Below are 14,328 nucleotides of genomic sequence, written 5' to 3'. Positions count from 1 at the left end.
TATGGTTGACCTTGGCCAATGATCTCTTAGAGCCTCAGTTTCTCATAATATCTTATATAGCACTTAGCATGTGTCAGTCGTTATTCTAGGAACATTATACAATAACTCATTTAATACCAACAACCCTCAAAAGGGAAATATTATTATTAGTTCCTATTTTGCAAGTGAGGAAATTGAGGCACAGAGAAGTTATTTGCCCAAAGTCACCCAGCTAGAGAATAACAGGTTTGGGTATTTGAAGCCAGGCCGTAGGCATCACAAGTCCACATATATAAACCACTGTCTTATTTTGCTTCTCCTTATCTGTGAGCTGGGTTCAGTAGTGCCTCACTGAATTTTTACAAGACACACTGCTTAGCACTGTGTCTGGCATGGAATAAATAAGCACCAATAAATGCTAGTTAACATTATTGTTGGTATAATTTCTTCTGGAAGTTTCTGAGTATTCATTACTTGTTACTGTTATAACAACAGCTTCCATTTTGACCACCTACTATGTGTCAAACCTTCATTAGCCCTCCCAACTACCCAAAATGGGGAGTCTCTCTTTTATAGATGAAACAAGTGAGAATCAGGGGGGTGCAGTCTGGCGGAAGTGGAGATAGGATTCACCCCCAGGGTCTGCACCTGGAATCACAGCTCCGGGAGGAGCTTCAGGGACACCAGCCTAACTTCATGTCCAGCTCAGGACTGGAGCTGACAAAAAGTCATTGATTCATTCCAAAAAGCCCAGTGACAGGACCCTGGTTCTGTACACCAGTGGTTCTCATGCTCCAGCACAGGTCCCCTGCAGCCACTGTTAAAACACAAAGTTGCTGTCCATCTCCTCGGGACCCCACGAAACCACTCCCCACCACACCGCCTTGGGGTTTCTGGTTCAGTAGGGCTGGGCTGAGGGCCTGAGAATGTGCATTTCTCACACGCCTCCATAGAATGCCAATATTGCTGGTCCGGGGACCACAGTTTGAGAATGACTGCTCTAGGCCAAGTGTTTGGAGTGGTAATGGTAGAGATGACAGCTTCCCCCAATTATCCCCTTTCTAAGACTGAGATGGACTTCCCCTGCAGGGCCAGCGTCTTGTATTTATCTGCATTGTAAATCATAATTCCCCATCTCGGTGGTTACCTTCCCTCCATACAGCGTTCTTAAACTTGTGTGTTCTCAAAAACCTGTCTCTGATGGGAGCTGAACCCCTTCCCCAGGCCACTTGCATCTGCTTGGTGATGGGGAGCTCACCCTTTCAAACTTCCTTCTAAAGTAATATCTACTGTTACTTTTCTGATTAAAAACAAACACAATGAAACCAAACCTTCTTAGTGTTGAAAATTTAGAAAAGTATCAAAAATAAAAAGAGGAGGGCTTCCCCGGTGGCGCAGTGGTTGAGAGTCCACCTGCCGATGCAGGGGACACGGGTTCGTGCCCTGGTCCAGGAAGATCCCACGTGCCGTGGAGCGGCTGAGCCCGTGAGCCATGGCCGCTGGGCCTGCACGTCTGGAGCCTGTGCTCCGCAACGGGAGAGGCCACAACAATGAGAGGCCCGTGTACCACAAAAAATAAATAAATAAATAAAATTAAATAAAAAATTAAGAAAAATAAAAAGAGGGAAGAAAAAAAAAAGAGGGAAGAAAGTTACAGTTAACCACCATCCCACTGTTACTACTTTGATGTATTTTAGTATTATTTCCTTATAGCCTCTTGTTATTTTTTATATATTTGGTTTTTTTAAGTTGAGGTATAATTGATATACAAGGTTATATTAGTCTTCAAGTGTGTAACGTAATGATTCGATATCTGTAGCATGTATTGCAGAATCATCACCACACCTAGCTAATATCCATCTCCCCACAGTGATAATTTTTTCTCCTGTGATGAGAGCTTTTAAGATCTACTCTCTCAGCAACTTTCAAATATACAATAAAGTATTAGTAACTATGGTCACCACGCTATACGTTATATCCCCATGGCTTTAAGACCAGAAGTTTGTACCTATATCTGATAATATTGGTATAAAAATGTATATAGCTCTGAGAATCCCGAAAACAAACGATGTTCTAAGTGTGCTCTGCCCATGAGGGCTGCTGTTGTTTTCAGAGTGGAATTCAAAGAAGGAACAGAGGTTTCCCAGGGATGGCTTCCTGGGTGGGACCAGCAGGTCTTTGATCCAACTGCCAGGACACAGGCACAGAATCACTGTCCTCGGTGCAGTGGACAGTGGCACAGCAGGAAAGAAGTTTGAGTCAGTTGAGCGGGGACAGGGAAAGGAGACCTATCACTGGTTGGCCTTGCATTCTCCTGGGTCCGGGGAAGCCACTGTAACATTCTTGAGCAGGAAATGACTTAACAAAGAGATTTCCCAAAGACCATCCAGGCAGCAGAAGACAGAATGTATTGGAGCGGGGAGAGTGGGAAGGCAGGGGGAGGAGGCATGGGGACACAAGTGAGGAACAGCCTGGGGACGCATCCAGCCCCTGGTGGCCCGAGCAGTGATGTGGTGTGGATGGGGCTACTTCTGGGCTGCCAGGATGGAGAGGGACTGGTTGATCTTCACCATGGCGATAACGAGGAGGCCACCGGTCAGCAGGAAGGTGGGCCAGAAGAGGGAGAAGAGGAGGGTCTGGGGACCGTAGAGGCGCTGATACAGGACACTCGTCTCATTCTCCCGAGTCGTGGAGAAGCAGTCGAAAACCCGGCGCTCGTGGAGTTTGGCTCTAACCTTCTCCACATCGGCCCGGGCCATCTGGTAGTTGTCCAGGCTGCCTGGGATGTAGGAGCACTGTAGGGAGAAGCGAGAGCACCCATGGGATTGGAAATCCCTCTTTCTTAGGGCCTGGCATGGAATAAAGAAAAGCGTCAGCTTTGGAGTCAGGCCCCTGGGTGGGAGTTAAGACTGTCCAAAGCTTGGCAGGCTGCACATTGCGTGCTTCTAGAAGGTGTGTACACAGTGTCATCTGGGAGGGTGGTGGCCTCGGAGCTGCTCAGGGTACACGCTGCACACCTGGAGATAGGGGCCCCAGCTGGAACCCTGGCTCTGCTCCCATTGGCTTCAGAACCTTAGGCAAATTGCTTACCATTCTGAGCCTTGATGTCTTCATCACTTAAATGGGTTAATAGCAATACCTTTTTCAAAGGAGTTTATTAAAGAACTTCAAACTTATCTGTCTAAGGAGACCAATGGGGGACACAGGCTGAGTGGGCTCTATATTTCGATTCAGGGCAGAAGTCAGACGCTCAATTGCCTACAAAGCGCAGGCAGGTAACGTCCACGGGTGAAGTAGGTGAGGGAATAGGATGACAGGTGCCAGCTGACACTTGGTGTCAGGGGATGGGTGGTCCTGGTGAGATGGAGAGAGCCAGCTGCGTCTAGACTGGCAGGCATCACTCCATCTGGACAACTGATGCCATGCCATCCAGAAGACCTACTGTAGCCAGACCTCCAATATTTGTAGAGAAGCCAGAAAACCAGATTTTAATGTGGACTCTCACAATTTTAAAATATTGGCGAAAATTTGAATCGAAAACCCTTTGAGGTCTAACCCTGCGTGAGCCGAGCAAAAGATGTTGGCCAGCTGATATCTGACACCGAGATTCAAAGGAAAGAGAGAATGCATTTAAAAGAGATTTGTGCAGGCAGAGCCTGGGACACGTTTAATTCTGACACTGATCCTTGTGATTAGGAAGCTTCCGGCCTGGGCAAATGAGGTCCAGATGGAAAGCTCCGCAGAGAAGGCACAAAGTGTAGACCCTGGTTTTATCCCTCTTCCGTGCTAGGAGGTCTGCATGTTGCTTACGAGAGCCTCCGGCAGATGTTCTGCGAGGGTGGTCCCCCGCACGGGCTCCGCAGCAGACTACCTGGAAGGCTGGTCATAAGCACAGGCTCCCTCCTCACTCTGAACGGCTGAGGGTGGGCTCAGCATTCGGGTGATTCCTCCATGCACTAAAGTTCGAGGACCACTGTCCTCGTCCAATCACGTCCCAGATCAAAACGAGTGACAGTGTTGCGCCAGCTTCTCCCCGGGCCTGGGTTGCTCCCTGTATTTAAATGAGGTCCTGCCCCAAAGCTGCCTGCCCTGACAGCGTTCAGTCCAGCAGTACAGAGAATGGTTGCATCACAGCTCTGACAGCCTGGGAAGTGGGAGAGCTGCATCCAGAGGCAGATTCACGTCCCCAGCCAGTCAGGGAGCAGCCGAGGCTGGGGAGAAGCTGGCTCCTGAGGAATCTGGCATTCAGATTTCTTGGGTACGATAGGGTCCCAGTAGCAGGTGGATCCAGAATCATGAGCTCAGAGGGCCTAGTCCTATCTCCCCAAAGTCTCTGACTGTGACCTTGGGTAACCTAGCCCACTGAGCAAAGGTGTGGCGATGGAACCAGACAGGCCTGAGCTCAACTACAAGTTCCAAGTTGTGTGACCTTGGCAAATGTCTCAACCTCGCTGAGCCTTGTAGATTGGGTTTGTGAGGGTGCCTGCCTAGCAGAATTGTCATGGCGGTTCACCAAGATGGTGCACGTTAAGCGCTTAGCGCAGAGCCCAGGACATATTACGTGCTCAATAAATGGAAGATGCTGTTAATGATAATATTGTGACTTAACTATGAAATTGAAACAATACTCCTTCTTTCCCTTAAGGAGGGGCCTATGGACAAGCTCTGAAGTGGGAACTTGTGCCCATCCTGGGGTCCCACTGTATTCTTTGCCAGTTTGGGATTACTCTAGATCCTTAATGTTCTCTAGATACTGGACAGGAGTTTACTCTGCAGAGCCAACCTCAGAGGCCTGGGGCCCACTTGCATCCTCTCTCCCCTGCCCTGGGTCCAGCTAACCATGAGTTGTCTAAAGGACCTTAAATGATCTAGCCTCTCCCCCAAGTCCTGCAGTGTCACTGTTCTCAGCATAGACCGTGGGAAGGGGCTTAGAATCCCCCCAGGCTAAGTCTCATGGAAGAATCCAAGAGTGGGCTGGCAACACCCTTCCTCATAGTAGGGCTTGGGGGAGACAGCCTTGCCAGGCCTTTCACATGTGATTCCAGAAGACACCCAGCTGGCCTGGAACACTGGCTCCTTGCACGGCAAGGAGCTGAACAAAGGTGGGAGGAACAGCTGGTGCACCAACACAGCTGTTTGGCAAAACCGTGAAGGCCACTTCCGCTGTCACGCCAGAGTGGCAACCTGCCATTGGCACACTCCTGGTGGTGCCTGGATGCTATGGGATAACAGATAGAATATCCAGCAGCTGCCAGTGCTGTCCTTCCAAGGCCAGACAGAGGCATGTCTGAGAGGCTGCTGACAGCCCATTAGGGAGAAGATCTGGCCTTTCGCTCCTCTGGCAGCCTCAGGACCGGGGTGGCAGCCTGCAAACCAGCCTGTTCCCAGCCCCCGTTGCACCAGTGATCACTTCTGCTTGTCTTTGAAAATGTGCTTCTTGATCCTTGAATAAATCAGGGGACCCTGGATGCCAAAGAAAAGGCAGGGGTCATGGGAGGAGCTGATTCAGGTAGGTTTGGAGGCTCTAGCTCCATCTGGCATGGCCGAGTCATGCTAGTGATGACAGAACAAGTCAGGCCGCCTTGCACTGCCCGGACCCACGTCTCCATGACCCCCTAGCACTATCAATGATCCCACTGTCCCTCCGGCACCCTTCCCCTTCCCATCCCATCAGCTGCTAAATTCTGTCTGCATCCATCCCTGCCCGAGCTGTCCCAGGTGTTTGCTGTGGCCCTCACCTCCCTCGCCAGTAACTGAACCCCACAGCCCTCCACATCACTCTGATCATGCTGCCAGGACCCCAAATCCTTTAAAGACTCCCAGCTGCTCACAGCAGTAATTCCCAAGGAATCTTGGAATCACCTGAAGAGCCCAGAGAGTCTACATCCGTGGGTCTGGTGTGGGACCCTGGTTCTAAGTCCCCCAGATGGATCTAACCCACAGACAGAGGTGAGGAACCCCAGCTTCCCTGATCACATTTTAATTCCGCAGTTTGGTAGTCCTTGGCAGGGAAGTCAGGCACACAGCTTATACAGCGCCAGAATATCATTAGTCTTTCCCTTCTTTACGGTTTGCTTGAATTTAAATCCCTGGTAATCAGTAGAACCTTCCCCCAGGAAATGGTGGAGTCTATTAGGAGTTGCAAATGACTTTACTCCCTGTTACAGCCAGCACCACGAGCATTATTTGGTCTGAGGTTTTTCCAGGCAAAGCTCTGGCCTTTTGATGCAAATGCAAAGGAACTTCATGTGTTCGCAGCCCAGGTTGATGAGAGACCAGCCCTGGTGGAATCAGAGTCTCTTTCAAACTGTGTACCCAGTACGTTAACCCCGAGCGCAGATGGCCGCCTTGGCATTTGCTCTATGTATTTGCAGGGCTACACGGGGAAGACTAACCTGCGCATCTCATATGGTTGAACCAGTGTGTTTTTCTGTAAAATGGCAATAGTGGATAAGCTTAACCCTTCCTCCATCTTTCCTTCCCAGTTTCCTTCCTTATGCTGAACTGTTAAAGCTCAAAAAAAAAAAAAAAAAAATCCTGATTGAATATGAATGCCTAATCCCATTCTCTGTAAAATGGTTCCTTCACGTGCTTCCCTAACTGTGCTGGGTCAGGGAATGCTGGAATTCCACCTCCCCTCCTTCTCTCCTACTGTGTTGTGTTTGCTATCACTCTCAGACACCCTTGAAGACTGTCCTTTTAGAAAAAAAAAAAAAATTCAGGAAAGTGTTTTCTGTAATATTCTTTTAATATGGGGGCTAATTACCTTCTATAACATGTAGCATTCTTCATTAAAGTTCTTCTTCTCTCAAAAAACAAAGAAAAAACTACAAAAAAACCCACCCCAGTTTAATTGTCCACTTTGGTAGTGTGGGGGGCTTCTGAGAACAGACCCTAGGCTACCTCTGAAACATTTTCCCGCTACACCCCATCCTGTGGCATTGTCTGTGCCGGTGTTGGAATCTCTCTCTTACCCGGCCTTCCCTCCTCATGCCTGTTCTCTGCCTCCCCTTGATGTGTATGTCCCCCGCCCCGTATTTCTGTGTAACCTGTACCTGCCTGATTTTTAACCCAAATGCCTTTCTGATACCCTCACCTCAATGTGTTAGGAAATGTCACTTCCTCCTTTAATGCCCATAATTTTTTTGGTTTCTCCCTATGGCACTGATCCCTCTCTACTAGGTGTTATTTCACATATGAGCTCTCTCCTCTTGAACCCAAAGCCCCTAACACAGGAAGTGCTCAGCGATGTCTGAATGAAAGAGCAAGGGAATGAGTGAATGAAAATGGGCCAACTTGCGTTTCCTATAGAAAGGGCTACAATGGTGGATTTGGGGTGGGGGGCTGTTGAGAGGCAGTGATGGGTACATCTCCCAAGTGTTGGCCTCCAAAGGTTGCTCCAAACCTGGGCCTCTGGTTTCCTAGAGTTGCAGGGGGGAGTCACAGGGGTTCCTCTCTGTGGGGTCAGCTCTGGGTCCGGCCTCTCATGTGACTCACTTTACAGGATGAAGCAAGACCATTAACAGCTTCTTTGTCATGCCTGCTATCCACCCAGCATTGAGCTTGGTACATCATAAACAGTCCCTGACTTCATAACAGCGCTTCAAGAGATGTAGAAACTGAGGCTTAGGGGGGCCGCGCTGGCTGCTCCCACCACACAGCTGGTTGGCGGCAGGTCTGTCTGACTCCACTGCAGAAGAGCTAAGGCTGTCTGGACCTCATACCAGCTGTGGCCCCTGGTCAAGTGGGTTTATCTTTCCCGGCCTCCGCTCTCCGGAGCGGGGATAGGGAACCAGCTAGGGACGGGCGCACACGCCTGCCGGGGTAAGGGGATATGTACCTCGCCCCCCCCCGTCAGTACCTGCTGGTTCCGGTCCCGAGTGTCCTCCGTGTGGTACAGCACGGCCCACCGGCCCACGGATGACACGTTGACCCACAGGCACGGGTACTGGGGCACTTTCTTGCCCTCCAGTTGCTCCTGGTCCCTGATGTTGGTCTCAATCAGGTGACACATGGATTCCTGGGTCCACACGCTGGGGAGACGATGCACACACACACACACACATCTCAGAACCTGGATGGCACAGACTGCCCAGTGTGAACCCCTTTAGAGAGACCCAGGGCCCAGACCCCCAGCATCTGGCACTAAAGGAGCGTGACCCCAGAGTCCCTGGGCCCAGGGGAGGAATCGTAGAATCTAAATATCAACGCTTTGGGGCCTTTTGGACAATATCTGCATAAGTGGTTCCAGCCCTGGCTGCTCACCCAATACCCTGGGGAGCTTGTAAAGATTGTCGTGGCCAAACCACACCCCAGAACAAGTGAATCAGAATTTCTAAGGTAGGTGGGCTCCAGGCCCTGGTGTGTTTTTGTTTGTTTGTTTGTTTGTTTTGGGTTTTTTTGCGGTATGCGGGCCTCTCACTGTTGTGGCCTCTCCCGTTACGGAGCACAGGCTCCGGACGCTCAGGCTCACCGGCCGTGGTTCACGGGCCCAGCCGCTCCGCAGCATGTGGGATCCTCCCGGACCGGGGCACGACCCCGCGTCCCCCGCATCGGCAGGCGGACTCCCAACCACTGTGCCACCAGGGAAGCCCCCTGGTGTGTTTTTAAAACTCCTCTCCGTGATTCTGATGGGCAGCCCAACCTCAGACACCTTAGCCACATCCATCTTCGTCTTGAAGAGGGTGGCAGAGAAGTTCAGAAAGGTCGAGTGATTCTTCCAAGGCCACACAGCACCTGAAGCCAGGTATGGATGGCTTCAGAATCTGTGCCCTTTTCTTTAAAAAGAGTAGATGAAGGAGGGGCTTGATTTGTTTCCCGAGAGGGGAAGATGACGGGGATGGTGCTCAACCCGGAGAAAACGTGTTGGAGGCACATGGCTGCTCTGAGCGGTGCCTTACTCGGTAAGATTCCAGCCTGGAATGGCTCCAGGGCTGTAAAAAGTGGGGCAGGAGCAGGCCCGGAAGAGCATAACAGGCTCATCAACACACCAGTGAATCAATTGTGACTCATTTCCCATTTACCAGGCAGGAGACACATTGCCAGACCGAGGGGGCTGTCAGCCGCTGGAATGCGGCCAGAGGCAAGGGTCTGAGACTTATCCTAAGATCAGGCTGAGAGAACGGAGCATATTTGTTCCCATTAGAACATGGATCAGGGACTTCACAGTCTTTCCTTTAAAAGCTCAAGTGGTTGACATGTCAGGCAGCAAAGGCATGGGACATTCTCTGAGATTCCAGAGCAGAGCTCCAGGGGAACAGTTTTTGGCTCAGTGTAGACACTCCCTACTTATCAGAAAGGCCCCCAAATGAAATGGTGTATACAGTTGAGGTAGTGAGCTCCCCATCACTTGAGATATTCAACAGGAAGATAGATGCCCACTTGACTCAGAGGTTTGTGAAAGAGAACCAAAATGCAGATGAGCTACAAAATTCTGTGACTCTCTGATTCCTTCTGGGATCAGACTCACACTGGGGCATTTGCTCTGATCCTTGGCTGTTTCTTTCTTTCTTTTTATTTTTTTATTTTTATTTTTGGCTGCGTCAGGTCATAGTTGTGGCATGCGGGCTTCTCTCTAGTTGAGACACATGGCATTCCCTCTAGTTGTGGTGCGTGGGCTTTTCTCTAGTTGTGGCATGCAGGCTCCAGGGCGCATGGGCTCTGTAGTTTGCGGCACGCAGGCTCGCCAGTTGAGGCATGTGGGCTCAGTAGTTGCGGCGTGCGGGCTTAGTTGCCCTGCCGTATGTGGGATCTCAGTTCCCCAACCAGGGATCAAACCCACGTCCCCTGTATTGGAAGGCAGACTTTAACCATTGGACCACCAGGGAAGAGGTGTTGGCCTCCTTGGCTGTTTCTTGCGAGAAGGGCCTCCTGCATCTTTTACGTCCAAGTTCCAGAATTCCAGACGTGCAGGGCCCAGTTCGGCCTACCCTCCCTGCACTTGAACCCTTGACCCTAAGAATGAGGATTGTCCAGACCTTCCTGCCTGGTGTGAAGGTCAAGGGGAAGGGTAAGAAGAAGCCTGGGGTTCCTTGCAGACCAGATCTTAGGGGAGAGGCCGGAGGATGGGGCCAGGCTGGGAGGGTTCCGTACCTTTTCTGGTAGAGGGGCAGCATGGTCGTGCCAAGGATGTAGTAGGTGATGACAGCGCACAGCACCATGGCCACACCCAGGCAAAGGGCTCGGGTCTCTCCCCGCTTCTGAGCCATCACCAGCTTCTTCCCCATGTCCACAAGGGACAGCAGTCATTTCTAGGACCACAGAGGCAAACAGATGTGAGATCAGCACAGGTGATAGGTAAACCACAGAAGGGAGGACAGGTGAGAGAAGAAGGTGCTCAAATATCAACATCATCTTTACTTTTATATGGAGCTTGGCAACCTCAGAAGGTTCTTTGGACCCCATGTAAGCCTCCCCCCAGCTCTGAGAGGCAAGTACTATCATCCCCATTCTACAGATGAAGGACCTGTGGCTCAGAGAGGTAAAGTGACTGGCCCAAGGTCACATAGTGTGTGACAGGCTCAGTAGTGGCCCCCAAGGTACACATGTTCTCAGCCCCAGGATCTGTGACCGTTACTTTACATGGCAAAGATTTTAAATGAAGGATCTTGAGATGGGGAGATTATCCTAGACTATCCATGTAGACCTAAATGTAATTGCAAGAATCCTTATAGGAAGGAGGTGGAGGGAGATTAGACACAAAAGAGGAGAGGGCGCTATGACCAGGGCGGCTGAGATTGGAGTGATGTGGCCACGTGCCAGGGAGTGCGGGCAGCCACCAGAAGCTGGAAGAGGCAAGGAATTACGTATTGTCCCCTACAGTCTCTGAAGGAAGTACAGCCCCGATGACACCTTGACTTAGCCTGGCCAACATTTTGCTGATCTTAAACTTCTGGCTTCCGGAACTGTGTGTAAGTAAATTTCTGTTGTTTGGGGCCACCAAGTTTGTGGTACTTTGTTACAGCACTGATAGGAAGCTAATACTGGAGATAAACTAATATCCTCCCTGCAGAAGTGGACCATCTGTGCTCTTTCTCCTAGGATACTTGTCTCAGAACAGCTTGGAGCATTTCACAGTTCTACCAAAACAGTCCCACAGCAGGGCCGGCTGGGCGTGGGCAGCACGCAGAGAAGGGGTAGCAGGGCCCCCAGAGGGCAGCCACAGGCATTGGGGTGGCAGGAGGTGTCTCCACTACTGGGATCCTGTAAGAGCCTCCTCCTTGCTCCAAGCAAGGGCAGGAGGCATTATGTGGCCTCAGCAACTGCTCTCTTATACGGGGACTTGAGCCACCCTGGGCCAAAGCAGATTGCACGGGAGTGACAGGCATCTTCCTCCCTTCCCCTTTCTTGGGCCAGAAGCCCCTCGTTTTTCTTCTGGGAATCTGCTTCTCCTCAGGGCAAGCAGGGCCCCTCCCTCCCCTGCTGGGCGCACTGAACACCCTCCAGCAGTGTCACTCTTGCCACCCGTGTGCCGCCTGGAGCCAGAGGTGCCTGGCTTCTGTCCTTGTATGGATTTCCCATCCCTCTGTGCATTGCCTCACAGCCTGTGGTAAATTCCTTTGCTGGTGTTTCGTCTGTTGTTGAAGGTAGCAGTTCTACCAAGGATGCAGGGGCCGTGGGGCCTTTCTCTGTAATCCCTGTTGTGGGGGAAATTTTAGCCAGATATCAGGAAGGAATTTATTTTCCCCACCAGGTCCCTAAAGTAATAAACCTAATATTTTTATGAATTAGTGAGTATCCAGGAGATAGGTATTATTAGTCCAAAGGAATTTTCAGCGAAGTGCTTCATTTTCTACTCAGGCTTCTCTCCTAACTATTGGACTGTTTCAAGTGTCCAATCAGAGATGCTTGACCCCCTTTCCTCCCCACTCCAGCTGTTCCCCCTCCCCTAGTGTCCTAAAGAGGAGATTCCAGCGTCAGATACCAAGGTTACAGCCCTGTCACTCCCTCCAAGATGATTGACTCCCTCACCCAATGATGACTTTTCCTTCCACATTTGGGGCACTGAGAAGTGGGGTTTCCCTACATTCTAACAGACATTACGAACTCACAAGGGAAAAAATGTTCCCTTGACAAAGAAAGATGTTCTGTTCAATTCTCTTCCGTCCTATTACTTCTGTCCTTCTGTCTCTGCATCTTGTGGGAATGGGACAGTCCACATCACTGTTTACCTGGGGACAGTTTAACAAGCCCGTCCACGTTTTTGCAGGTAAAGGAACACAGCCACCTGAGGATGGGCTGAAAGCCCACGTGGCCTGCTTCCCCAGGACTGTCTATGGTCACTGGTGCCTGGTCCCAGCCCCAGGACTGTGGAACACAAGTCTCTGGGGCCAAGAAGGAATCTTGCCTTGGAGGGAGGACCTAGGCCGAGCGCTCACAACAAAACCAATCTTTTCCTGGGAGAGTCGGCGCATCCTTGAAGGGGGAGGCCTGCCCTGCCTTCCTGGCTAATCAGCCCCCAGGGGCACTGGCCCTTCTGCTGCACAGCTTCTTATATCCTCCCAGGCCCTGGGCACTCCCGAGGCTGGGGAAGGCAGGACCCTGTGCTACCGGGTCTGAGAACTCAGGAGGAAAAGAGATGGGAGGCTCCCTGTCAGAGAACAGTCTGGAATCTGCCATTCGTTCAGATCCCACCTGTCTGCAATGCTCTGGTGAGACTGTGGCCCACACTGAAGGAGTAGGCTTCAGAGTTTCGATAAATCCTCGTAAGACCACGCAGGATAAAAGAAGGGGGAGATGATATGGATACGGATATGGTCATAGGATACAACCACCACAGTGAGAGCCTTTATACAGGAGGAAGGTTGGGAGCTGCTGACATCCCCTGAGGTCTGGACAAGAAGAAATGGGTTGCAGCTGTAAAAGGAGGGATTTCAGTTAGACTCTAAGAAGACTATCTCAGTTTTGAGAATTGCTAAATATCTCTGGACTTTGGGGATATAGCTTCCCATTTAGAAAAGTCACTAGAGGTCTGGGGTGGATTTAGGAAGGATGAAGAAAGGCCAAGCAAGACAGGATTTTGGAGGGTCCTGTGTGACCTGGTATTTGGGTTGACCTCCTTTTCCTGAAGAGGACAGGGCATAGAGGACAGTGTTTAAGGGTCTGGTGGAGTGAGGGACAGGGGGTGTTTTGAGGTCATCAGACATGGAATCAAATCCTGGCTTTGCTACTTAGCAACCTTGTGACTGTAAAACGAGTATGATAGTACCTGCTTCCGAGAGTTCTGACAAAGAGCAAAGGATGTATCGAACATCATATTTATCACAGTGCCTGGCCCAACGCAAGCCCTCGATAAATATTAACTCTTACTATTAACAAAGAAAACCCTGAAGGTTTGGATCAGAAGTCCCCAGTGCTCCTGCTGGGCCTGTTTCTGTCCTACCCCCTCCCCTGGTGACAAGTGCCAGGACTGGTCTTGATCTCCAGGCTGCTGCCCTCTGGCTGCTCTGGGAGCTGAGACCTGAGGGCCAGAGCACTGAGTTACTACAGTGACTGGGCCATGGAGCGCCCACCCTTACCCTTGGCCCCCCGAAGGCCACCAGACCATGGGTCCAGCAGTTCTAGTCCCGAGTGACACAACATCAACTCCTCTGGAGCCCAGAATCCTGATGGACAGCCCGTCGAGGGAGGGAGCTCCCACTGCCAGCCTCCCTCCACGAAGATCTCCCCTCCAGCCCCAGTCTCTGGAGAAACCACTTCCCCAGTGCCCTTGAACTTGGTACTCACAGTCTCCCTGGTGCCCTGTGAGTCTTCGGCAGACACTTTTCTGCCTGGCCCCCAGCCCCCACCCCAAAAGAGGCCGCCTGAGCTCCAGCAGGAAGTTTGGGCTCCCAGTCCGTCTCTGGGGAAGTGGCCTTTGGTTCCCATCTGAGACGAGCCTCCATGCCCAAACATGGTCAAGTCTGAGCACACAGCCCCAGGACACAAACTCGGGAGAGCAGGTACCCAGCCCAGAGGAGGGCAGCTGTTACCCAGGCCCCTGCACCTGCAGTTCCCAGAGTCTAGTGGAAAACAGATTTCGCAAAACAGACAGCAAAACTGAGAAGTCAGGAAAGACCATCTGGGTATATTTGGAGACATTTCTTCTTCACTCAGTCCCTTCTCTGAGCTGGCAGAGAAGCCAGGAATAGAAAATGAGTTTCTTTTTGTTGACATGGGGGAGGGAGGAGGAGTTGAAGCTCTGAGGGGTTGGGCTTGTCAGCCGCTGAGGGGCTGGCATTTCCCCGCTAGAGCAACCGAAAACCCTTAGCCTTTGGCGTTTGTGTGCTGTGTGACCCTGCGCAGGTCACAGCACCTCTCTGAACCTCAATTTTCCCATCTGTGCTCTTGGGATTTTTAAATCTTACTTTG

The 14,328-nt window shown here is 51.0% G+C and overlaps 1 protein-coding gene across 1 annotated transcript; it reads right to left on the bottom strand.

Moving 5' to 3' along the window:
* Window positions 1–2,400: 2,400 nt before the first annotated feature.
* On the bottom strand, window positions 2,401–13,815 carry KCNMB1 (potassium calcium-activated channel subfamily M regulatory beta subunit 1). The gene is made up of 4 exons (XM_060006799.1): window positions 13,705–13,815; window positions 10,072–10,229; window positions 7,841–8,012; window positions 2,401–2,774 (listed from the first exon to the last, which is right to left on the bottom strand). The coding sequence occupies exons 2-4, from the start codon at window positions 10,203–10,205 to the stop codon at window positions 2,505–2,507; spliced, it is 576 nt and encodes a 191-aa protein (XP_059862782.1). The 5' UTR covers window positions 10,206–10,229; window positions 13,705–13,815; the 3' UTR covers window positions 2,401–2,504.
* Window positions 13,816–14,328: the final 513 nt, after the last annotated feature.

This window comes from Delphinus delphis, chromosome 3 (assembly GCF_949987515.2).
Source record: "Delphinus delphis chromosome 3, mDelDel1.2, whole genome shotgun sequence".
In the NCBI taxonomy this organism is placed as follows: Eukaryota; Metazoa; Chordata; class Mammalia; order Artiodactyla; family Delphinidae; genus Delphinus; species Delphinus delphis.
This window is presented reverse-complemented; position numbering and strand designations above follow the sequence as displayed.